Source organism: Lytechinus pictus, chromosome 14 (genome assembly GCF_037042905.1).
Source record: "Lytechinus pictus isolate F3 Inbred chromosome 14, Lp3.0, whole genome shotgun sequence".
In the NCBI taxonomy this organism is placed as follows: domain Eukaryota; kingdom Metazoa; phylum Echinodermata; class Echinoidea; order Temnopleuroida; family Toxopneustidae; genus Lytechinus; species Lytechinus pictus.
The window spans coordinates 16228714-16256571 of NC_087258.1; the positions used below are offsets into that span (position 1 = coordinate 16228714).

The following is a 27858-nucleotide window of genomic DNA, read 5'->3' on the forward strand; positions in this document are numbered from 1 at the left end:
TTCTTTCAAGTATCTTTTATAATCTTTCATTGCATACAAAATAGTCTATACCACACACAACTCACTTAAATGAAATATAAATATTATCATAAACATCATGATTTTTGACAAAAAAAACCTGATTGCATTATCAACAATCATTCAATTTTAAGTACATCACCGACAATTCATCATATAGTACTGGTTGTAAATGGATATTTCATTTTTATGAGACTGATGGCTCAGAATGGAATACCAGATATATTCCAAGAGTTAGGGACAATATTCCATGAAGCGCAGATGAGACAGACCAAAATATGCATTTTTGATGCATTACTAAAACACTCTACATAGATATCTGCACATTTAAATACTTTTGTGTTTGTATACATATAAGTGTACATATATATCTGTGACCTGCGTATCAATACTAAATATTGCAATATTTGGTCCAAATTGCATGTTGCATAGAATGTATTAGGACCAAGAAGTGGCAACAGGAATGTGAATACAGCAGTACCATTTGGCAGTAAATTTTTCATTCAATTCATTCACATAAACATTTATTTTCCTTCTATTTTCACAAAATATCTTTCAGTGTAAATTACACAGAATATTTGACAAAAAAGAAGAGTATGATTAACAGGAAAAGGCGTAGTTCATTGGAAGCAATATCTTTGAGGAAACTACGCCACCACACCATGTCTAAACACATGGAGGCCCATGTCACTAATCTTTTATATAAAGATGAAGAATGGTCAATGTTCATATCCCTTTTTCCCCCAAAATCAGAAACACAGAGATGTTTGTTTGTCCCAGAGTATTGGTGGGGGGGGGGGGATGATATAAAGACCAAATGACAACTGACAAAAGCTGAAATGTCCCAATCATAGGCTTAATCTTAAACAACTACCAAACTTTGTATTGCTTAAATTATACTTGCATCTGGATTCAATATCTCATCCATTATCAAATCACGGCCAAATCTTTGGTCAGAGTACTCTACTTACATTAAATGAATCCATGATTCATGCACATTTTTTGTAAAAATCACACTAAGTTTAGCATGTAAAGTCAATTAAGGTGCACTAAGTCACAGGGTACTACATCAAAAAAATTTGATATGGTTTGAGATTCACTATTAATTCAAATCAGATGAGATAAAAAGTTGACTTATTAATTCAAAATCAATTCAAAGAAGCTAGGGGCTTTACCATAGCCAGAAGCAAGAATTTAATGTCACATGAAAAAAAAGTATTGATTATTGGACTGTCATAATGTAAAAGCAAGGAATCTCCAAGCTAATTCTGCATCAGCCATGGTTATAAAAAATTACTTAATCCAGTCTGAGTAGAATTTATGAATTGCAATCAAGCTCAATATGTTTTGAATTTCATTCAATGATTGGTGTGCATCAAATGATGATATTGCAGCAACTAAAACAAAAATCCACAAACTTAGATTCATACAACAAAATATACATGTCCTACAATAAAATATACATGTCAATCTTTAAGTGTTCAGATTTAGATCCATGCTGACTAAGTACAAATTTTGCAATTGAAAACATCATCGGCAAGAAATATATTCCATCACTTATAACAACCCTTTTCAAAATCTTAAATAGTCATGAATGATATTCCATTAAGGCTTTAGAATATATAATTTGAAGTAAATAGATAAAAATGTCATAATTCAAAAAAGGCAATGTGTGATACAAGGTGAAGGCACGTTTTGGCAGAAGGCAAGGTAAAGAGGGGAATCAGAGGATACATATGATATGAGCATTCTTAAGAAAGGTAATATGAAGATTTAAAAAAATACATATCATAGCTAAAGAACTAGGGTGATGTTTCATAAAGTCGTTTGTAAAGGCCACCTCACCCCTTACGACCCGACTGGTCTACAAATGAGTGAGGGGAGAGGTGACGTCACAGCTCTTGTCAGCTTGAGAGTCGCAGACCGGTCAGAGACAAGTCACAAGGAAAATCGTAAGGATTTGACATGTCAAATCCTTATGACTGAATTGCAAGCTCAATCCAACTTCCAGCCAATCAGACAGCAGAGTTGCATGACACGTATATGGTATACAGCATGCATGCACTGTAGTAAGCGCCATTTTTTCAGTTGCTATGGCAAAAAGCAAAAAGTGCATGCGTGAGTTGCAGACAGCATGGTAGTCGGATCGCAAGGTGTGTGGTGTCAAGGCTTATGACTACCTTACGATTCATCTCTACTCACTCAGTCGCAAGCCAGTCGTAGACCAGTCAGGTTGTAAGGTGTGCGGTGGGCGTGGCCTTAAGATATTAACTACTTTATGCATGCCTAGTGATCCATTCTTATCCTGAAACATATTTCTAAGTTTAAATTATTTGTATTCTTATTGGTTGAAGCAAAAAAGAAATCAAATCTTTTTAGATTAACATTCTTAAACAATAAGCATTTGATTTCATTTTTTTACCTGTTATTTGTTATTTGGCATTGGTCAAAATTTGAATCGCATGATGGGAAGTTGATTCCCATTAGGTTACAAAAGGGAAAATGGGGGGGGGTGGGGGTTCCGATATCATTGAGCGTGAAAATTTCAATTTTATATTTCAATTTCGTAATTCATTTTTAACTCATAAAAAGCAATCAACAAATATATAAACATACAATTTATCTAAAGGCAACATGAGTGAGGGCAGTGGCCAACATGCCAAGCCATGTATAAAGTCCTGTGTAACGGACGAACAGCTTTTATATGAAATGACTCATTTGTTCAATAATTGTGTGAAGCTAATCACACTATTATTGAACAAATATGTACAGCCTCCAGAGGTGGTTGGAACCATGGTTCCCGAAGTGACGCCTGGAATGTGGTTATTTTCCTGAGGAGCGCAACCCCGAAGAAAAACGATCACATTCGCGTCACTGAGGGGACCACAGTTTCACCAAACCTCTGATCGAAGGCCATATTTGGTTTATAACCGTAATTGGTGTTAAATACAACAGATTAATAAAATTTGCTAAACTAATGAAACACGATTGCAACTGTGCTGCCTGTACATGCATGCATTTGATTTAAGCCCTGTCCAACAAGCCATAGATTTTTTTAAAACTATGTACGGTTCGGGTATACTATTACCGGCTTGTGACGTCAAATGCCAGGATTCATAGCATTTTCCCCAAGTTTGTGACATTGGTTGAAACTATCTTTGGTCACATGACGGGGTTTAGACCAATCACCTGTTCAGATTACCATTATGACGGATAGAATCCTTGATAATGGCCGCCAATCTTGTAACTGCCTTCCAGCAATCAATATAAATTCAAACTCTTGCTCTTGGTTCAGATGACTATTTGATCGTCAAAATAGTATGATGTCTTTATCACTCAAACATCTTCATCAACCTCTTCAATCCTGGTATTCTCGTTATTCCTCATCCTATTTGGATTCACTGTATAGGGAGAATAAAAAAAATCCATATTTTATTGTTCGAAATAGACATGAAATGAAATACTCCGAAAATTTGCTTTGCCCAATTGATCGTGGGCCCAGCAGCCGCTGTGCAACGCCAGATCGACGAGGCTCTATTGGTCTTTTGGTCTGACGTGGCCAGGGTTTGAACCCCCGACCTCCTGTTTGTGAGACAGACGCTCTACCAACTGAGCCAACACATAGTATCTTCATATTATAATTGAAAGGAATGATTTTACATAAAGTGATATCAGAATGCAGTGGAACATTATTCACAAAACTATACAGTGCATCAAACAACAAAGGAAACTGGTATTCCCAGAATTTTTTCAACATAGCCCAAATTTATATCATGAAATTTAGCTATTCTTCATTTTGATATTCAATATAATGTGAATAGCTTATGCATAGATAAGCAACAAGAGTTTGAAAAATTCAATGTCACAACCAAATTACACAGAAAAATGGGTAGAGATATGTGAAGAATGTGACAACCTTCATTGCGTAACAAAGGGACGGTTGCTTAGCGTATCTTTTGTTTTCTTTGTCAAGTTTCTTTCAATAATCTTTAGAGAGTGCATTCAGATTCAAATGTGAGTTTTTGTGCAAATCATTTCTGATATGCTTCAGTATTTTTTGTTTTAAACTTGTTGAAGGCAGAATGATTTCTCTAAACATGTTTTCCTCCAACGGGTTAAATAAGAGATTCCATTCTTATTAATATCAAATTTATGATCGAAATTACTCAATGATATTTAATATCTTTCTCTATTCAAGTTTCCTTTTTTTGTGGGACGCACTGTTTAGTACTCTTTCGCATTCCCTCCATCCTTTTTACCAATCAACCCGCCTCCCACCCCCCCAAAAAAAAAAACATGAACAGCTCCTCCACTCCTTGCAGTAAAAATTTACGCAAATAGTTAATGCCATGGTCAAATTGGGGACATGTTGCTAAAAGAGTTGCCATCAATGCAACTCCAAAATCAAATACAACTAGATTTCCAACCAATGAAATAGGGACTTGGGCTTGATTTTTTAGTTGCGTTTGAATGCAAGTCTTTCTGCAACCGACCCCTGGGTAGTATTTTATAAAGATGTAAGTGTGACTTAGAATACACTCCTAAATCCATAACTACAGACTGAATCCATATTTAGCTTTTTTTCCTTTGTCAATTCAATTTATTCATTCATTTCATTTTCCCTTTTAAAATGTCCAGTATGTACAATTATTGACCAATTACTAAGTAAGTTGGATACAATCTACAAAAGATGAGAACTTAGCCTCTATATACCTCCACTATCACTTTCTGGTAGAAGTGATGGAGGTGCAATTTCATTAGCATAGGAAATACATCAGGGCGACAGGCAATTTCACCCTCGTGACAGCCCAAATAGCCCCTAAAAGTCCCCAAACTGCATGCTTTGGGACGATCATTCTTTTAGAATCGCCCCAAGATCTGTTAGAAACAAATCCAAAATCGAAAACTATAATCGCTTGTTACCCCTAAAAAGTAGCACTTAAAGTGGAAGAAATAGCCCCGTTTTCTGCAATTGCACCAATGTGGAAAAAAATATGGTCTCCCCCAAAAGAAAAATTATTTCTTACCCTGCATTTCATTTATATTTACAGGGTGATATCCCCTTTCATCAGTTGCAGTCCTCACCAACTTTTCTGTAGAAAAACATACATTAAGAAGTCATCAAAGAGAATGTGACAGAAAAAGAAAAGAAAACTAGATTTTAATTTGTCATACGGACGAATTAGGTGGTCTGTCCTTATTCTCGCCATCATGATCACTATCACCATGTTCATGCAGATCAATATCATGACAACTGAATGTTCACTATGGATAGAATACTTGTGAAAGACGCTAGATGATAAAGCACAGTGAAAAAGGTCTCTTTAATATATGACAATACATGTGATATGAAAAAAAAGTAATTATTATTTGTTTTATCTTGCCACATTTTAACTTTTATACGTTTTAATTGTCATAAAGGATCATGTACGAGGTGGTAAAAAGAAAAAAAAAAGAGATATAAAATCATCTTGTTCACCACAAGACTCGAACCTGGGACCCCAAAGACACAAGTCAAGTGCGTTCTCCATTCAGCCACGATATTCCCCATAGAAATTACACGTTCCCATAGAGATTACACGTAAGCAAATTTGAGAATTACAAATCCGATTTTGCAAACAAAAGCGGGTATGATTCCGGCATCTGATAAAAAATGGAGGAACACTTGTGATAGCCCAGGAGCTCAGCTACATCATAATCAAAGCTCAGCCAAAACCAACAATAAATTGTGGAGATATGGCTCACAAAATAGAGGAATGTAGAATCTAGTTTTGAGAAAAAGTCATGTCCCTAAGAGATTACAAGCAAAATGAGTAAAAATTACATGCCTTTACTATTTGCAATTTTTCAGGATGATCCGCTTATTAAAATGAAAAATAAAGGCAATTAAACTTAGAAAGAGTAAGACCTAAGCTACTACATATCAAAAAATTGGGTGAAAATTGATTAATATTCACGGAGTTAGAGCCAAATTTGCATAATAACTATGACGTCATAACACGCAAAATGGATATTTTGACTTCCGACGCCATTTTGATGACGTCATAATATAATTGAGGGACAATGGTGACATGAAATCAAATTTACAACTCATACTCTATCGATATATGAAAAGAAATTGGGGGTTAACGGACTATTTAAAGAGATACAGTGAATTTTCAATAGGCATGTTTTTGCCCATATACATGTATGCCCTATAGTGTGAGCTCGCGCGCACACGTGCTGCAAACTTTAACAGGTGTTAATTTCGTTATCAATGGTTGTAGAAGTTGATCAAGGTATCAAATTGCTCAGAATTATATTGTCAATGCAATGATATAAAAAAAACAGTGTTTCTGCATTGCGTTAAGGTGTTACGTGCGGAAATTTTTGAAATACTTAGAATGACCTGAAACGTACTCTACTTCGGTCGAAATGTGATTTTGAGCATTTTAAAATTTTGACGAGCGCGTATGCGCGCGTCGTGAGCTCCAGGTGACCTTTGATGACATGACCTGATGACCCTTGACCTGAGATTGATGTGATGTAAATTTTATTGATTATTGATAATTGATAATGGAGATATGATTGATAATGTGATTTTACAAAATGGCGTCTAGATGACATCATCATAACCTGATGACCTTGAAAAGCTTATTCTGGCGTGTCCTCCTATAGATGACATGAAATTCAATGAAATTGACATGGTCAAATACGAGATATCTTGGCGACAAATATATAGCCATTATAAAAAAGAAATAAAAATAAAGAAAATTCTGACGAAATTAAGAGGTGATCTGTCATAGACAGACCACCTAAAAAATCAGGCATAAACTGTTAACTGAATAAAGCAAGATGGCTCACATACTACAAGTCTCGCCTGATTTCACGATCAATAAAACATGCAAAATGACCTTTTGACCCTAAGATTGCCTTTGATGTAAGCTTTGTAGAATATGTGCCAATACCTGATGATCATTTTGTCGGCGTTCATCCGAACTGTCGTATCAGTAAATTTTGTGATTTTTGCAGAAAATGAAAGTTCATGTCCTATTCTATACATAAATTTCTAGGCAGCAATATATTTTAGTTTCTGAGATATGTGGACATTTTCACGACGATGCCATACAAATTGTTGAAAAAATACGCAAATTCCATAGGAAACGTGTACTGTAGCAAACCAAACAACAGCTCCGCGCACTTGATATGCAAATGCGCTGTCAATGAAACCGTTGTATCGGCACTGCATTGACTTTGCACGTGAAAAAGCGAAACGTTTTGGCTGATCGCGTGCATGAAAATCAGGGTCAGGGTTGTTGTATTCCCTATAGCGTTTTTGTACAGGAAAATCCTAACTGCTCAGACCAAACTTACAAGCATGTAGCTCTCCGGGGGGGGGGGGGGGGGGGGGGGGCAGTCATATATATTGCTGTACACACGTGTATGACCAAAAATAACACATTTAAAGGAATATTTTTTCAGTTTTGGTTGCAGGCCGAAAGGTTTACTTGTTAAGGTATCAAAACCACAGATTTTCAAAAAAAAAGGAGTAGTTTTGAAAGACTGGTCAATGGTCAATCGCAGGGTCAAACGTATCATTACGTCAAACCCCCGTTTGGAGAAAGACCGCAGTTCAGATTGCAAACTGCGGTTCTATACCCCATTTTGCGTTTGGAAATCCCAAATCATTTCCAAGCCCAGGGGGCCGTTTCATAAAGCTGTTCGTAAGTTAAGAGCGACTGGTGATCCTTTCTCGCGCACTAAATCATCGCCAATGGTGTGTACCATTTACCGCAAGACAGGATCACCAGTCGCTCTTTGTTTATGAACAGCTTTATGAAACACCCGCCTGATCAATCCCGCTAGGCCAGGTAATCCCCGCTGTCTCAATTTTACCTCCACAGGCCAGATTATGAGCGTTGAGCCAAGGACGAAATGATAAACAACGGCTGTGCTATTACGAAAGACTTCTCTGCCTGTAGTAGGACCTTCGGAATGAAATTATTGTATTCGATATTTGATCACGTTTTCAAAGGCATATTGTATTCAGAAATCCAATGTTAGTCCATTTTCAATTTCGAACGAAGAAAATCGACCTCGAAATAAGGAAAGTATGTGAATTAATAAGACGGCATGCTTTGCAGGGACCGCGCTCGGGCTGTTGTGTTATCTTCGGACCGAGGTCAAGAAACAGGTGTTTTGATACTTAAATTGCTTGCTTGGGGCAGTTATGGTTTGTCGTACTTGGAGAAGAGAATTGATTGAGGGAAACTGGGGTATAGTGTTCTCAAATGGAGGTTTTCGTCATGTTTAGGGTATGTTTTTTCCCTGGGGTCATATATTCTAGCGACAACTTGGTTTAGGGGCCAAAATGTGTAAATAAAGCCCGCGAAAAACTTGTTAGGGGATGTTTGGAACAAATTGGCCACGTGTGTGTACAGCAATACATTTGACTGCCCCCCCCCCCCCCCGTAGCTCTCATACGATATTTTCTCTGATCCTTGGATTTGTGTTAAAATTAAGATACATGTACCAATGTCAAGCAATTGTGTCGGTCTTACCAACCATGTATTTTTCTAGCATTGAAAATGTTGTAAGGATGGGGAATAAAGTGTGGAAATTATAGTGAACTTTGAAGTCAATTTTCTTTGAAATGGGTTTGCACTGTCGCATTTGTGATACAACGGTTCAGATGACCGGCGACAATTTGTTTGAAGTTTTTACAAAATTCATAAAAGTAAGGAAATGAGTATGTTTATATTGTCAGCACACATGTGGTATCACCTAAGGATCACTTGCACTAAGTGTAAATAAAACTGATACAGAAATAAAGAAATGAGAGAAAGTAAAAAAAAAACTTTAAGGGAAAGGATGATGCACATGGCCTATCATGTAACATTTTGACCCCTACATGACCTTTTCCTCACCATCGTCATCAGCACACTTGTGGCAAGGATCATTTGTACCATAAAAGAGCGATGCAGAAATAAAAAAAGTGGAACGCCTCTGGCAATCTAGCCTGCATTACGCTATTTGATACAGCAGTACTGCTGACTTTGAATAATTATTCACAAAAATAACCATTCATATGATAATAAAGTATGTCCATTGACCCAAAATTACCTTTGACCATGATCATGTGACCTTAGCTGGGTGCAAAACAATCATTTATACTTGATTACCTTTATGTCTACATTTCATGAACTAGATCTATAAACTTTCTAAGCGATGATGGCATGCCAATTCAACAAATACCCCCAACACGGCCAGAGTTCATTTGATCTTGGTCATGTTCCTGAAACACGCAAAGGATATGCAAACATAAACACATGAAAACAAAGTTATGTCTGTCACAAGTGGGACACAACCTTGATCAATAAGTGCTTTAAAACGGCATTCAATATTCCATTGGTTTCAGTCACCATTTTTTTTTGTTCTTAAACTTTTAAGAAGTTCCTTGTTTGCAAATTTGTTTAGTTACCATATATGGTAATAGATTTGCTTTTCCTTGTGCTGGTTGGATAAAATTAAAGAAATTTTATCTTTTTGTGTATTAGCTCTCTCAAAGATGCCAACCGGCATCCTTATATCAAAAAAGAATTACTCTATTTTGAGGACTACAAAATATATTTTGGATGAAGAACAATAACTTAATCTTTTATACAATATACATGGACATGCTCATGCTACAATTATGGGGAAAGAATTTTATGAAAACTCATGCATTTTAAAGAAAAATAAATAGTTCAATTGCAACCTCTGCTCTCTGTCTTTATACGAGGATCTACCCGCAAGTTAATGAGCATATCTCATATCTCAGACACAGAGTCAATCAAGGTTAGTGAGCTTGAATACTGCAGCTACAACATCCGAACAGAAAGCTAAATGCAAAGATCAGAAGTGGAAAGTACATATATTCAACATGTTGTTGATTACCTGTGTAGGAAAGAAGTGCCTCAGCAATAAATTGTACTAAACTGTAATGTCTTGGTTTTCAAAATCTGGGGACCATACAATATCTCTTTCTGTTTCTCCTTCATCATGAATATCACAGAAAAAAGATTGACAAAAAATTATATACCAAATCATACTGACGTGTCAACACATTTATGGGTAATAGAACTTACTTGCGATCAATTGTGCAATCTCTTTCCATGACATATCGTTTCTTCCTTCATTAGCTGGAGCTGCACCAGGGACTCCATCCTTTCTTCCTTTATTAGTTGTATCTACAACGGTGACTCCATCGTGTCTTCCTACATTAGCTGGAGCTGCATCATGGTCTCTATTGTTTCTTCCTACATTAGCTGGAGCTGCATCATGGTCTCTATTGTTTCTTCCTACATTAGCTGGAGCTGCATCATGGTCTCTATTGTTTCTTCCTACATTAGCTGGAGCTGCATCATGGTACCTATTGTTTCTTCCTACATTAGCTGGAGCTGCATCATGGTCTCTATCTTTTCTTCCTTCAACCGTTGGAGCTGTACCAGGGGCAAATAGAGTGAAATAGATTCTAATGATGAAAAAAATGTTGAGGGTTGTGATTACATAGGTTTGTAGATAGAAAAGAATATATTGTTTTTTCAATTTCCATATTATAAATAAGTCTTTTCTTACAATTTGCATAGGCAAACGGCACTGACAATAATCATTCAGTGAAAGGGATGGAGACCTGCAGCCCTTGACTTTTTTTGTGTGTGATTTCTTTGTTGGCTCTTATTTGCCTAAACTGCTATATCAGAAAAACAAGTGGAACGCCTCTGGCAGTCTCACCTGCATCACGCGATTCAATATAGCAGCAGTGCTGACTTTGAAAACTACTATAAAATAATTATTCACAAAAAACACCATTCATATAATACAATACAATGTTCATTGACATTTAACCTAAAACTTGTCAGTAATAATACTTGATTATTCCTATATCCACATTTTATACACCATGTCTATAAACTTTGAAAAATATGACAGATATCTAATAATACCTCTAAAGTGGCAAAAGTTCAATGACCTTTGACTTTGGTCATGTGACCTGAAACTCGCATGAGATGTTCAGTGATACTTGATGACTCTTATGTCCAAGTTTTATGAACTCGACCAATATACTTAGAGTTATGATGGTAATTCAACACAAACCCCCAACATGGCCAAAGTCCATTGACCTTTGACCTTGGTCATATGACCTGAAACTCGCACAATATGTTAAGTGATACTGGGTTACTCTTATGTCCACGTTTTATGAACTAGACCAATACACTTACAGAGTTATGATGGTAATTCAACAAATACCCCCAACTTGGCCAAAGTTCATTGACCTTACATGATCTTGACCTTGACCTCAGTGATACTTGAATTACTCTTATGTCCAAGTTTCATGAATCAGATCCATAAACCTTTAAAGTTATTATGGTAATTCAACAGATACCCCCAGTATGGCCAAAGTTCATTGACCTTTGACCTTGGTCATGTGACCTGATATTACCAATGGATGTTCAGTGATACTTGATTACTCTTATGTCCAAGTTTCATGAATCAGATCCATAAACTTTTAAAGTTATGATGGTAATTCAACAGATACCCCCAATTGGGCCAAAGTTCATTGACTGTAAAGGACCTTTGACCTTGGTAATGTGACGTGAATCTCAAGCAAGATGTTCAGTAATACTAGTACTCCATTAAACTTATGTCTAAGTTTCATGAACTAGGGCCATATTTTTTCTAAGTTATGATGACATTTCAAAATCTTAACGTTAGGTTAAGATTTTGATGTTGACTCCCCCAACATGGTCTAAGTTCATTGACCCTAAATGACCTTTGACCTTAGTCATGTGACCTGAAACTCAAGCAGAATATTTAATAATACTTGATTAACCTTGTGGCCAAGTTTCATGAACTAGGTCCATATACTTTCTAAGTTATGCTGTCATTTCAAAAACTTAACCTTTGGTTAAGATTTGGTGTTGACGCCTCCGCCGTCGAAAAGCGGCGCCTATAGTCTCACTCTGCTATGCAGGTGAGACAAAAAACTATTACACATAATCTGAAAGAAGACAGATTCACATATGATTTGTAAATTTCAATTTGGGTCGGGTCGGGGTATTTAAAGAGTCTGTCACCATCCCTCTTTACGACATAATCTGAACGCATATACGTCTGAAAGATAATGTGTGAATGATAGGAAATAAAAAACATGTTGTAGTGGATTTACTTTATTTTACTTGTGCTATCATATTTTTCCTTCTTAATACAAAACCAGTTCTCAGGAAGTATGAGATCTGTGGAAAATTTCAGGTTTTGAGTTATAACCTTTGTAGTTGTACATGTACATGTAGCTTTCTCATCAATCAATCTGTAGGATAAGAGTTAAGAAGTTAGCAATTTTACAGTGAAAGAATCAATGGCTTAAAAACAAAATAATGACCACTTCACATAAAACTGGAACTGATGCTCAAGTACAACTTTATGCATTATGAACCTTTACCAAACAAAAGCTATAGACAGGCTTCTAAGTAGGTAGAGTAACGGTACTTTGTTTTTCAAAAATGCATGAAATATTGTGGTTTAGCCATTTTTGTTTCCGTGGCCATGGTCACTGCCAACTCCAAAACTATGGTCACAATCTTTCAGTATTGATATGGTTTGTAAGATAAAAAAATAGTCCTTATAGTATGTGTGAACCACAAAAATTATCTTAAGTCAGATCTTGTAGAATATCTTTGATTAATCAGAGAATCAATTTCTATCTTCAAAAGGACACTAAACAAAATTCTGGCACCTTCTTTACAAGTAAACTGCATGCCGTTTCCTTACCAAGCAACGTTCTGGATACAATCTCCCGAACGAGCGGTATCGATAATGTTATGTTAAAAATCTTTTTTTAGAATGTATTCCCTTCATTTATTTTTGATAAATTATAAATATTTAAATAAGATTGACTTGCTAAATGTAAACATACATGTAGGTTTTTTTTTCAGAACTATTTCATATGGAGGTGCAAATATGTATAACATTAGAATTTTATAATCCGACATGAAAATACTAAATGCAAGCAAAGAGGTGTGAAATGTGAAATACATAAAAACATTGACACACCATGCCATTTGCAGTTGTATTTTTTTTTTATGTAAAGTACTTTTTATGTGTTTTATGTTGGGGCCCCTATTCACAAGCATTGCTTCTCAGGGGTCCAAGCCTTTCATTTATTTGTATTGCATTTGTTTAAATATTCTGTTGCATTTTTGTATGTAATTGGTTGATTAAACTTAAACTTCAACATGAAATTGAACTTAAGTGTTTGGTACCCTACCTGTTTTATGTGCGTAGCAGACAAAGAAACAAATAAATAAAACCGGAATCAGAACAACAAGTAAGAAGGCCAGCACTATATAGAATCCTACTTCATATGGTTTCCTTTCAGATTTACTCTCCTTCACCAGTACTGGAACATCTGTTAATAAAATAAAAAATTATAATTTCAATACAAACTGTTACACATACATACTTTTCATTTAATACTAGTACATATAAAGAAGAGCAAACAATACTCATTTATTCCAAAAACTCTGCCAGACTGGAACTCATTACTGAGGGAGCTTTTCATGAAAGGACTTGTCGGACGTTCTATCCGACAAGTCTAATTTTATCCAAAAGTTATAACAGCCCTTCTTAGCCATTCAAACTCAGGGAAAGATATCAGATCTGACAACTTGTCGGATGAAAATGTTGATGAAGCGCTCGATCCCCTGAAGGTGTTGTGAATGTTAATCTCCCCAAAGCTCAAAAGCATTCTTATTTTAATGATCATTTCTGAAAGGGTAATATAAAGTCAATATATATTTTCACCATCACCTAAAAAATCTTTAAAAATAGGATGAAATACGATTTGCCATAATATTAATAGTTTTTTTTTAATCTGTACAATTCATCACAAGTCTATTCTTATATCACATTAATTATATCAATTCAATTTAATAAGAATTTAATAAAGCCCTAATAATAAAAAATAAATACAAATGAGACATACAGCTTGAGAAAAGATTAGACCATACCCGGGAGTTTATTAGGAAAATAGTCTAATGGTTATTTCTCTGTATATGCATAGCCCATCATGTTATGCAAAAAACTTCCACAAGTTTTGTTGGCTTGTCTTAGGCGGTACATGACATGACGGTCATGTCAGTTACGCTTACAAGTACATTTTTCTCTACAATTCCATAAAAGTTTGTGTGTAAAGTTCATTACATACAAAGTGAATGTTATTAAAGTATGTCTCATAAACTGCAGTGTAAAGTGCAATAGAATATATTATATGACACCTAGATAGATAGATCCTTGTCACCAGGTGCGTGTTGGGTATGTAGGCGATAATCAACAGACCATGCAGGCTCATGCAGCACTACAATATTTTGCATTCAAATTCATGAATTGTCATATAAACCAATTAATGAATGTTTTTCATTTTTGCAATAGACAGAATACTTCATTCAGGGAAAGATGAAATGAATGATCCATTCAACTCGGCAACGCCTCGTTGAATGGATCATTTCGTCATTTAACATCATGAAGTATTCTGTTCATTTGCACTCAACAAACATTCATTATTTGTATACTGTAGGAGAAGATGAAGTTTTGTTGAAGACCTCCCATTGATTCTCTATGACTGTAGTATCCGACACGTCACTTTGGTGAGATACATGTATCCCCTACTAGATTTACCTGATGCTGAAGTTACTTGTACAGTGTTAACCTCTTTGGTCGTTGGCGGGTTCCCTGTTGACGTCATAATGAAAGGACATGCAGCATTTGCAGGGGTTGTGGGGTCCTGTTCTATCATACACAGTCTGTTCTTGATTTTACTACGACAATAATCGACAATTACGGAGTCACCCACTGTCAAATCACACTCCATGCAAATAATACATCCACAGCACTTGTTGATGTCAGGCATGAATGTATTGTCCCTGCATCTCTGGCATCTGAAATGCAAGATAGAGTCATGAGAAAGTATTATATAAGTTTAAAAGATAATGTCAATCATGGTAGTAATTTAATTTCAAAATGACTTCATGCATGCAGATCCCAATAAGATGACCACCCAAGTGTTTGTATGTATGGGGGGAATATTCTACATGAAATTATGTAAAATGCTGAGAAATTAGTCTTAATAAGTATGACATTCCAGCTATTCGTCGTATATGTGCTTGTGTTGACGGCTTTCAGGGTGATCGTTTTTCAGCTTAGATTTCATGACTTCTCACAATTAAGTTTATACCACATCTAGGTCTAGGATGATACAGCGACAAACAATCAACCTTGGTTTTACAGACTTTCTCATGATATCAGAACTACTTTCATTTATCTTTAATTACAATTATCAAAGATTACAGGATGGTATTGTTTGGTACATGCCCGGGGGGGGGGGGGGGGGGCTTATTGTAAAAAGGAGGGTCCTCGGAACAGGCTTTGGAACTACAAATTATGTTTGTGAAAACAGGGGTCCTTGGAACGGATCGCCAGCGTGTGAGTACGTGCGTATGCATCCCTATGGAACGGTCATGTGCATGATGCAGCTAGCGCGGCCTCTGCCGGCCGGGTGCGCTCATGGAGAGCTGAGGCGATGGTAGGACAGTGCTCTGCGGCCGCTTTTCACCAAAATTGCAGCTCATTGTAGCAGATCAATGCGACCGGAACGGCGTAATGAAAAATATGCAAAGCTTTGGAGCGATTTCTTTCTTCTTTTTTCTCGATATTAAAGAAGAAAATGCTATATACCTTGGAGCGGCTTTCTTTGTTCTTTTTCTCAATAAGACAAAAATGCTATACCTTGAAACAGAAATTTGAGTGTAAAAATGGGGGTCCCCTCCACGGCACATACCCACTATGCATTATATACTGAGTGCCCCCCCCCCCCCCCGGGGGTAAATGTACACCTATAGATGATGTAGACATACAGATTTTTATTTGGAGGGTCAGGAATTAAACCTGTGATTATTAAAATTATTAATCAATAGAGCATTTGAATGGTACATGAAAAATACAAACTTGATCTGCAGGATTTTGCAAAGTTGGTACTTACTCAGTAATAAATATATGTTTTACTTGTCACCAGTATTAAAAAAAGATTTAATAATGGGTGTAAAATGGGATACAAAATTAATAGTGCAAGAACACATGTATATGTGAATGGCATGCTACCTGCATGGATAAGTAAAATATAGATTCCACTACAGGTGTATATATATCACTTGGTCTACATGTAGAAGCAGTAATTGGTCTAATACCACCATGGATCCATATAGGATTTTTATTTGGTCTAGCAATCTGGTCTAATTGCAGTTTGGTCTACACTTCAATTGGTATAATACCCATTTATTTGCACTTGGTCTAATTTCCACTTTTTTGTCATGTGCATGAAAATTTGGTTCACAAACAGTTCATTTAACCATGGTGTTGGACCAAATGGGTAAAACCTACATAGAACTAGAAATTTGACAAAATGATTAATGGGCTAAATGACAATTAGACCAAATGATAAGTAGATGAACTAAGATGATTTTGAAAGAACAAAAGAAACGGTAGTCTAATAAGGTGTAGAACAATGAGCAATTTACAGTTACATAATGTATGTATCACTATGCTATACCGAACAACCTACCAACAACAACAACATACCAAACAAATATTTTTTTAACATCATTCATAATTAATTCACAAATAAAAAAAAGATGCATGTATACATGTCAAAGATAAAACACAAGAACTCAACAATTCTAAATAATAGTTGAAGTTTGATGTTAGCAATCATATTAGTAGCATGCATAAATTATCACAAGCAATGATATGGAACATTCTAGTGTTTTCTAACCATGAGTGAAATTAATATTCAGTGTTATATAAAAAATTCAGTTACAGTATTCACTTGAAAATGGTATAAATGTGTGTTATAGTTAATATTTACATGCACATTACTCACCAGAAAGTTTCAAATATCAATGTGGAACTATAAATAGAGAAAGCATGTGTCAGAGTCAATAATGCAGGGTGCTACATAAGCACCTGCCCAATTGCCTGGGGCAAGTAAAAGTTAGAGTTGGGCAAGTATTTTGAAGTAAAGACCAAAACTACTTGCCCAAATTGGGCAAGCGAAATTTTAACAGAAGAATGACAAAAATTAGGCTTGATATGATATGTTATTGACCCTAATTTTGGTCATGGCAGGCAAGATGAAATCACTTTGGAAAAAGAAATGCAATAACAAGGTAGATCAGTTCATGTCAAAAGAGAGAAAAGGTCAATGGTTTATAAAACCGCAAAACTTTCTTTTGAAGAGGTAAAACTTCTTTTTCAAGGATTTTTTCGGGCAAGTGCTTTTAAAAAGTTATGTAGCACCCTGTAAATGGTCATCTTTATTTAACTTCTGGTTGTTGTAGCAGCCATTTTGATTTCCTCTTTGAAATTCCTTTAATATTAATAATATTAATGATGTCTACAGCAGTGTATTGCCATCAAAACTATCCAAAATAAAGCTTAAAAACATATTCAACTCTCAATACCTTCAACTATTATTGGTCTACAGTATGTGTCATTGAGGCCAATTTATACATGTAGCTGTTCATAAATGAAGCACAACATTTGTGAGTCCAATCACATATGAAGATGATGATTAACATATTTACAATATTTTCAAGGCATTTATTTTTACCTTAATTTAAATGAAATCATTTGAAGTAATGGAAGTTTTGTCCACTCTCATCAGGGTTGGGCTCAATTACAATGTAATTGATCAATTACACACCGGTAACTAATTACATTTTTTTGAGTAATTGTAATTGTAATTTAAGTTTTGAAGGGAAAACAATTATAATTGCAATTGAAAAAAATGTAATTGACTTCAATCAATGTCAATTATATAATTACATTCAATGACTTTACAATAAACTTACTGAATTAATGATTTAAATTTAATGACCCTTTTCGTGCCAAAATTAATGCCTCAGCATCAAAGAGAGTAACAGGCAGAATCCGTGCTTTTTAACCCTTCATCTTGTCAGTATCTCTGTAACTTAGAATTATGTTGAAATACATGTAGGTGGTACCGTGGTACTATGTACAGAATACAAATTTATTTCATTTATGAATTTTCTAGAAAGTTTTTTTTTTGAAATTGTAATTGTAATTGACAAAAGTAACTGGTAATTGTATCGATTGAAAAAAAAACTTTAATTGAAAAGTAATTGTAATTTCAATTACATAATTGTACATGTAATTGTAATTGAAAAAAGTAATTGAGCCCAACCCAGCTGACTCTCATAAATATATTGAATAATTTACAGACATGTAGTATTGTAGCCCCAGCAGTGATGGGCAACACTGGGCTTTATACCAAACATTGCATAATGACACTTACATGTACGTAGATTCGGTGACATTTATTAGGAAATAGCCTGGACAGCAGTACCCATCTATTGACGGATGGGTCGTTGCATCGAATTGTGAGCATCTGTCAGTACTCACTTCATCCGAACAGTCATATCGACACTGTTGAAAGAATCATATAAGACAAAATGTTGATCAGGTGCATGAATCTACTTCTACTGATAACTACTGTAGTACTAACACCACCACCATCTCGGATACTACTACCAATACTACTCCCACTACCATGCCACCACCACCACCACTACTGCTACTACTACTACTGCTACTGCTACTGCTACTACTGCTACTGCTACTGCTACTACTACTACTACTACTACTACTACTACTACTACTACTACTACTACTACTACTACGACTGTTACTGCTACTGCTACAGCTACTACTACTACTACTACTACTACTACTACTACTGCTAATACTACTACTACTTCTACTACTACTACTACTTCTACTACTACTACTACTACCACTACCACTACTACTACCACCATCACCACTACCATGACTACTACTACCATTACCAACACCATCACCACTACCACTACCACCACTATTACAGAAAATACAACCCAAGCCAGTTGCAAAATGACAAAATTAAATATTTTGAGAACCAAAATATTAAAAGTGGGGTGCCCAGTGAGCTGACAAGAGCTCTATCAAAACATTTAGGGCCCAGATTGGATTTTAATAGGGCTTTGTTTTTCATTGGAATTTAAGAGATAAGATGTAATTTTAATATATTTAGGGGTTAGGATCAAACAAATCATCATTAAATTCCTATCATCTTCCAGCTGCTCTAACATATGTATAGGCCTAGTACTTACTTGCAGTTCATTGTTCAACTCGTCATCAATGCAAGCTTGAGACATACAAGGGGACATACAGCATATCAAGCAGCCCCACATAATCTGTCATTAAAGGATGGAAAAATACAAGTATCATCAATAACATGGTTTGAAAGAAAATATTCAGAAAATAAAGAAAATAGGGGGGCCGTTTCATAAAGCTGTTCATAAGTTAAGAGCGACTTTAAGAACGACTGGTGAACCTTTCTTACGCGCTAAACCATCGCCAAGGAATATACCATTTACCACAAGAAAGGATCACCAGTCATTTTTAAAGTCGCTCTTAACTGGTTCTCAAAGCACATGAATTTAACACCAATTAACTTTATTGTCCATTAAGGAACTTCTTTTTTTCATTGGTTTACACACATGTAGATACATATACACAGAACAAAACAAAAAATGGTGATAACCTGTCAACATAAGGAATTTGCTTTGACTCAGGTATACAAGATTCATGTAAAGAATTACAAGTCCTACTTAAGGTCATTAAAAAATCAATTAAAAAGAGAGGGGTACTAATTACGGGCGAGACCAGGGGCGGTGGAGCGAAGTTGAAAGTGGGGGGCACAGGGAAAAAAGGGCACCTTTTCTTTCAAAAAGGGCACTATCTTAAAACAAATAAAGAAAATCTACAGTGGCGTAATGAGCCAAAAATTTTGAGGGGGCTAGATGCCATATCACGTACTTGTAAAATTTATAAGAAGTTGCGAGCAAGGAAAAATTTTGACATTGTTCATAACAAAAATCGAATTTTGTGATAGATTTTGACATTATATTCAGAAAATAATATACTTCATCCTTCTCCCTTTCATTTTCTTCCTTTTCTCTTTTTTTGTTTGGTTGTAAATTTTTTTATAAATTAATTATTATTATTATTATTATTTTTTTTTTTTTTGGGGGGGGGGGGGCAAGAGCCCCCCATCTGTACGCCACTGCTTATCTACCCCACTCACTTGACTCATGGAACTTAAGGCACATAGGATTATTCTTACAAGTTTTTTCCTTCATAAGAAGTAAAATTAGGATATTGTTTTCTTGTTTCAAAGGGGCACTCATTAACATGTATAATAAGGGTCCTCAGGTGAAAGGGGCACAGATCACACTCGTAAGGGGCACCTTTCTTGGGTAAAAAGGGGCACTGATACGAGACAGGGCAATTACAAGAAGGCAAGGGGGCACTTTAATTGCTCACACATAAAACGGGTCCTCAGGTGAAAAGGGCACAGTTGGCAACAGGGTTGGGCTCAATTACTTTCTTCAATTACAATTACTTTTCAATTAAATTACATTTTTTCAATTGCAACTACCAATTACTTTTGTCAATTACAATTGCTTTCTATAAAAGTCATAAATGAAATCAATTTGTACTCTGTATGTACTACAGTGTAGCACTACCTATTTGTAGATAACTCTAAGTTACAGATAAACTGACAAGGTAAAAGTTTAATTATGTTAAAGAGCACAGATTCTGCCTATTACACTCTTTGATGCTGAAGCAGTTGACATGAAAAAGGTCATGAAATTAAATCATAAATTAAATAAGTTTACTGTAAAGTAATTGAATGTAATTAAAAGTAATTGAAGTCTAATAATTTGCCATACGTGTATTTCAATAAACTGAAATTCTATTACACCTTCATATAATTAATTAATTACCATTCCCCTTTTCGTGTAAAGCTCTCAACTTAGTTCAGACCAATGCTTTGAATGTGTGTTTGATTCATGATTGAATATTTGATTTTCTAATGCTTTGCCATACCTTCCCATTCTTCATATTGTTTAATTTTTTCTGTTACACATAAATTCATTTACTTTTCTTTACATGGTAGCTTAAATTCAGTTGATATCTAAGAAGTCGTTTCCTTGAATATACTTTGGGTATGAATCTTGATTGTTGTTGTTTTGGTTTTTTTTCTTTTTTTTTTCAATCATTATTTGTTATATATATATATACTTACTTTGCTGTTTATATTTTTTGTTAAACCCGCACATTACCGTGACAAATGTCATATACAACAATTCATTTCAGACTGTCAAAATTCAATAAATTGACCTACCATCTCTGTCTCTAATTTGATAAATGACTAATTCCTGATTTGACCCAATCTGCATTTTTTTTAAAAGTATTAATTTGAAAACCTTGGTTTTTTTTTCTATTCATATTACGATGAAGGCTAATTTATGTAGAAGTATTGTAATTACATGTTTGAATTTATTGCTATTTTGTGTTATTCCATGTAGACACCAGCCAATGTGGAGAACCTCTCGACAGAATTTTCAATTCTTTTAGGTGATCCCCAGGCATTGGCTGGTGCTCAATTTTACATTTCTTTTGTAATGTTTCTATTGCTGTCATGTTTTTTTTTGCCTGGAAATGAAATAAAAAAATAAAAATGAATAAATAACATTTTTTCAATTACAATTACAATTACTTTCCCTTTCAAAATTGCAATTACAATTACAATTACTCAGAAAAATGTAAGTAATTATATGTACGTAATTAATTACATGTACGTAATTGATCAATCACCCTGTAATTGAGCCCAACCCCGGTTGGCAGTGATACAAGAAATGGCACTTACAAGAAGGCAAGGGGGCACTTGCTAACACAAGGCAAAAGCGATTTTGTGTCTCGCCCACTTATGAAAATAACCAGAAATGTTGTGATTTGCGGGGGAGGCAACAGAATTGTATCGAAACTTCATTGTGAAATGACTGGGATGGAGAGCCTTGCACGTAAACTTTAATGTTGACCTGAAAATGACCTTTGACCTTACCATGTGACCTCCGACTGCAACATAACATGCAGGTCGCCTAAGTACATCTACCATCCAAGTTTGGTTGAAAAGTGACTGAAGGTTGCAGAGTTAGGTGTCATAAGAGAGTCTTGCATGTAAACTTTAACGTTGACCTGAAAATGACCTTTGACTTTACCATGTGACCTCTGACTGCAGCATAACATGCAGGTCCCCCAAGTCCATATACCATCCAAGTTTGGTTGAAAAGCGACTTACGGTTGCGGAGTTAGGTGTCATAAGAGAGTCTTGCATGTAAACTTTAACGTTGACCTGAAAATGACCTTTGACCTTACCATGTGACCTCAGACTGCAGCATAACATGCAGGTTCCCCAAGTCCATCTACCATCCAAGTTTGGTTTGGTTGCCTGTATTCTTACATAGTTTGGCTTTTCATACTTTATTGTTTACATTCAACTTGTGTATTTCCATTCCAACTCATCTCATCCTTCTTTCCATCCTCACAATCCACTTACATTGTCATGAACTCATCTTTCATTCCATCTCCACAATACATCTCACATAGCAACACAGGTTCATTGCATTTCATTCTTTCATTCAGTTTCCCCTCAGTCATGCTTCCTGGTGTTCCATTAGCTTTCTACTCCACATGGTCTTATTGTTTAATTCTCATTAGGATTCAGTTTAACTCATGATCACCCTTCTCTATTCTCTGATTGGTTCTTATTTTTAAATAGGGTTAGTTCATTTTATAGTTCATACCATTTTCCTTGTATTTGATTGGTTGATTTCTATGATTATCCGATGTGGGTACATTGGCAGAACTTCCCAGAAGATTAGATTGGAAAGTAAAGCAGTGCTGATCTGGACTTCATCGTGTTAAGTTCTAATTCATTCTTTATTACTTTATTACCTTTATTACCGGATCTACTGGAAAAATGCAATTACTGCGTTCACCCTATCTTCAGTTTAATAATTTTAGTTTAATTAAAGGAGAGCTTTGGAGATTGAATTTACAGGAGAGCATAGGAGACTGAAGTGCAAGAGTTTATGATTTGGAGTGTACAAACGGTCATGTTACAGTAACTTAGAATAATCTTTGTATTGACCAGAGCGCTCAAAAACTAGAATTTTGGGTATATTTTTGTGTACGCCCTCTATTGGTGGAAAGTAATGTGGCAAGAACATTTTCATTTTTCAAGCACTATTTTTAATAAAGAAAAAAACGAATTAAATAATCAAATTTACTTAAGAGCCAAGTTATATAATGAAAAGCTGTAATGGAAACTGACAGTGTAAAAAATCAAGCATTTGTCCAAAAGAAAAAGAGAAAATAAGCCAAACATTGTCAACCTTATTTTGCCACACATGGAGATGTAACTGAGAACAAGGTTATATCATAACCTTGTTCATTGAATGAGTGGCGCTTGCTGGGCTTTGCGGCGAACCCCCTAGATTGAGGTTGACGTGCCTGGAAGTGGAAGGATCAGCTAATAGAGAGTTACATGCATCATGCCTTGATCTCGGGGGGGGGGGGGGGGCACTCAATGCATGGTGGGTATGTGCCCCCCCAGGACCAAAATCCAGTTGAAACCAATTAGAGCAAAACCAATTGAAACCAGTTGGCCAACTGGTTTCAATAGGGAAATTGGAACAACTGGAACCAATTGAAACCAGTTGCCAACTGGTTCCAGTTAAAACCAATTGGGCAACTGGAACCAGTTGGCAATTGGTTTCAATTGGTTCCAGTTGAAACCAATTTAAGCAACCAGTTGGCAACTGGTTTCAATTGGTTCCAGTTGTTCCAATTTCCCTATTAAAACCAGTTGAATCCAATTGGAGGCAACTGGTTTCAATTGGTTCCAGTTGAAACCAATTGGAGGCAACTGGTTTCAACTGGATCCAGTTGAAACTAATTGGTTTCCAACTGGATCCAATTGGAAATTCCAGTTGGAATGACTTAATTAATGACAAATTAATTAGAATTTGCACTAACTATTGCTCATGCCAACATGCAAAGAAGCAGTGCTATATGTTTATTAATACCAATGTAAAGGGCATTGATAAAATAGACTTTCTTCATGTTTATATATTTATATGAAAGATCTTCAAATATATGTATTTGTATTTGATGTAATTTGGTAACAGTTAGTGGTGTACTAATTATCTTATAATCTGTTTTAATTATAATCTATAACATTTATGAACATGGTTTTCACTGCTAAGCATTCTAAACACTTATCTGAAACAAGTATGGTACTTGAATTAGAAAAGAATTAAATAGATACATTTTAAATGATGATGAATCACATAAAACATTAATCTGTGCACACTGGCAAATAATATGCAAATTAACTGGTTTCAATTGGAACCAGTTGGGGTAACTGGAAAATGTCCAATTGGAAACCAATTGGAAGCCATTTCCAGTTACCAAACTGGATCCAGTTAGGATTTCCAGTTACCCAACAGGTTCCAATTAGAATTAATTTCCAGTTAATCACCTTTCCAGATAGAAGTCATCTCCAGTTACCCAATTGGTTCCAGTTAGGATTTCCAGTTACCCAACTGGTTCCAATTAGAAATCATTTCCAGTTGGAAGTCATTTCCAGTTACCCAATTGGTTCCAGTTAGGATTTCCAGTTACCCAACTGGTTCCAGTTAGAAATAATTTCCAGTTGGAAGTCATTTCCAGTTACCCAATTGGTTCCAGTTAGGACTTCCAGTTACCCAACTGGTTCCAGTTAGGATTTCCAGTTACCCAACTGGTTCCGGTTAAAAATCCTTTCCAGTTGGAAGTCATTTCCAGTTACCCAACTGGTTCCAGTTAGGATTTCCAGTTACCCAACTGGTTCCACTTAGAAATCATTTCCAGTTAGAAGTCATTTCCAGTTACCCAACTGGTTCCAGTTAGGATTTCCAGTTACCCAACTGGTTCCAGTTAGGATTTCCAGTTACCCAACTGGTTCCAGTTAGAAATCATTTCCAGTTAGAAGTCATTTCCAGTTACCCAACTGGTTCCAGTTAGGATTTCCAGTTACCCAACTGGTTCCAGTTAGAAATCATTTCCAGTTAGAAGTCATTTCCAGCTACCCAACTGGTTCCAGTTAGGATTTCCAGTTACCCAACTGGTTCCAGTTAGAAATCATTTCCAGTTGGAAGTCATTTCCAGTTACCCAACTGGTTCCAATTAGGATTTCCAGTTGCCCAACTGGTTTCAATTGGTTTCAACTGGAAATTGTTATATTCCAGTTAAAACCAATTGAAACCAATTGAAACCAATTGAAACCAGTTGGAAATCCAACTGGTTTCAATAGGATTTTGGTCCTGGGCCGGAGGGGACCCCCATTTTTACACTCAAAATTTCCGTTCCAAGGCATACATGTATCAATACGTGTGAGTCACTGAGTGGGCTTGAGACTTGAGTGGGCTCAGAGCATAGAGTTATTGTAGGTACGTTATTATGACCAATTAAGCTTCAGTCTCTGTATTTTGGTTGTTCCGCTGAACTGCGTAGTAAAATGTCAGAAATTGTTGATTAAATCTCCAGAAACGACAGTTATTACTGTCTAGTACTAGTAGTACTAATACGTTATATACCCAGTTGTTGTGTGTCCGGACGATCAATTTTAGAAAGTCATTTGGAAAAATTTACAAGCGAAGTTTCATCAATTTTTAGTACAAAATGTAAGGAAATATTATAAAGAACAAAATAGAAGATGATTACAAGTATTGAATTCATATATTTTTAGTGTAATCCAAAGACAAAAAAGAAGGCTTCAAAAAGATAGTGTCTGGACACCCGACCCCCCATCCTATGGCTCAGTCACTCAGAGTTACTCACCAACAAATTCTTGATTTTCATCATGTCCATGTCGCGATGTCGGACGAACTCGAATTCAAATCTTGTCGAAGATTACTTTACTTTGAACTGAGTCCACGATGCTGTAGGCTTGAGTTGAGTGCCTGTACTGTACCACTGTTCATCGATCATACTTAGTAAAAATAGTACCGGTATCTCAGATCCTCTGGTGGAAGTACCGGTACCGCCTTTGTACGGACTACGGTATCCAACTTCAGTCTCTGTATTTGGCTGTTCCGCCGCTGAACTACGTTGGCTCTGTTAAAATGTTAAAATGTCAGAAATCCCCGGCCCCAGGAACGACGTTGATTCCTGTCTCGTCGAAGAAGATCGAGCGGCACACATGAATTGAATTATGCCGGTGTTGTTTACGCACCGGCCGAATCAATGGGCGTGGCGCACTATTCTGCTGCTGCTGCTGCTGTGTTTACTTTGAATAGGCAAACTATAGTCAGTTTTGCTGGCACAGGCACAGAGGAGTTTTTACAATTCGCATAGTAGTGCATAATGCAGAGTCTGAAATAGTGAGACTAGATTGACTATGTAATGTGGCTCTGGACAGAGAGTTTAGACTCTAGTTTTCACTCTAGACATGGTTTTGGTTAAAGTTTCAATTTTGAGCCTGTGCTTGCAGACTACCCACTAGGCCTGCAATTATTTGTCCAATTAAGAATGGAATCAGGGGATGGCCTGGCACATGTGTGTAGGACTGCAGGTCTCATGTTGCTGACAATTGTACATATCATGCTATTTGTGCTTATATGTTTGCCTCATTGAAGTCATTTATCCTCACAATATTGAGAGATTTTCCTCTTTTATGGCATATCATGATTTTTTTTTTCTCATTGGAGAATCCTCTCTCCCACTGGCGTAATCCTTGTGTCACAAGCTATATTGTTCAGGGGGATGGAACAATATATCACCCCCCGAACAATAGGTGTGATGCAAGAATTTATGCCAGTGTCCTCTCCCTTCCCCTATCCCCATCCCTCCACCCCGAGCTCCCTCTCCTCCTCTTTCCCCTCCCATCCTTTCTCACTCACTCTCTCTGCGACTTTTTTTTTTGCACCTTTGATCCGCACGTTCCTGCATTCAAGTTTTTGCAAAACGCACCTTTGAAATTCGGGTCATAGGCCCGTAGTCTGAAGTCAGGATCAATCGCTGAATTTTGACCATGGTCTACATATAAAGTCAGTAACAAAATTGTGAGAAACAAAAAATGAAATGATTTGTTTAATAAAGGTCCACCCCAGAATTTTTCTTTTGATTTGGATCAATAGAGAAAAGTCAACCAATCACAATGCTAAAAATTTCATAAAATCAGATGTAAAATAAGAAAGAGGAGGCGCGATAGCTCAGTTGGTAGAGCGGGGGTTTCGGATCCCCGGCGACCACTAGCGTACCTATGGGGGGCAGACTGCTCCCCTGACGAGTCACAACTGATCCCTGACAAGCCACAAGTGGCCCCCAATGAACTCGAAAACCCTTTTTTTTTTTTTTGCTTGTCAATTATTTTTCTGGTGCGAAATGTCCTTTATACGCGGTTGCAAAGACCTTTTTTTTTTGGTTGTCAATTTTTTTTGTATTTTTCTTTCATGAGGACATAAAACAGTATACTACCTGGATTATATTTAGATTACTGCCCCAGGGGAATGGGTAGGCCTACTTAGGAGTAAACCACAAATCCCTGATGATAAAGTACATGGCCTATGGGAAAGATGTCCTTGCCCCTTGTCATAATTTACTTACCCAGTTGCCAATTTGAAATCTACATACTATTAGTGATCTCAATTTTAAAGCAGCTATAACTTTCTTGTTGCTTGTCCGATTTCTTTCAAACTTTCACCATTCTGTTTAAATTATTTTTCTCCTCCCCAACACAACATTTTATGGCCAAGGCTGGATTCCCCTTTAAGCAATCAGATTAAAAAACGACCATTATTTGCCAATCACCACCGA

At 36.2% G+C, this 27858-nt stretch overlaps 1 protein-coding gene across 1 annotated transcript; it reads right to left on the reverse strand.

Annotated features, from left to right (window-relative positions):
• On the reverse strand, positions 1-26271 carry LOC135156652 (uncharacterized). Its single transcript, XM_064109521.1, has 8 exons — positions 25882-26271; positions 19260-19343; positions 18404-18534; positions 14713-14972; positions 13304-13444; positions 10125-10478; positions 5046-5111; positions 1-3419 (listed from the first exon to the last, which is right to left on the reverse strand). Exons 1-8 carry the CDS (start codon positions 25909-25911, stop codon positions 3355-3357), a joined length of 1131 nt encoding a protein of 376 aa, XP_063965591.1. The 5' UTR covers positions 25912-26271; the 3' UTR covers positions 1-3354.
• Between the last annotated feature and the right edge of the window lie 1587 nt (positions 26272-27858).

Excerpts from the sequence above, each read along its gene's own strand:
- LOC135156652 (XM_064109521.1), bottom strand. The coding sequence starts at position 25,911 with ATGGACATGATGAAAATCAAGAATTTGTTG. Across the intron at positions 14,973-18,403 it reads GTCACCGAATCTACGTACAT|ATGCCAGAGATGCAGGGACA; the intron begins GTAAGTGTCATT and ends CTTGCATTTCAG. Across the intron at positions 10,479-13,303 it reads CTGCTACGCACATAAAACAG|CTCCAACGGTTGAAGGAAGA; the intron begins GTAGGGTACCAA and ends CCCCTGGTACAG.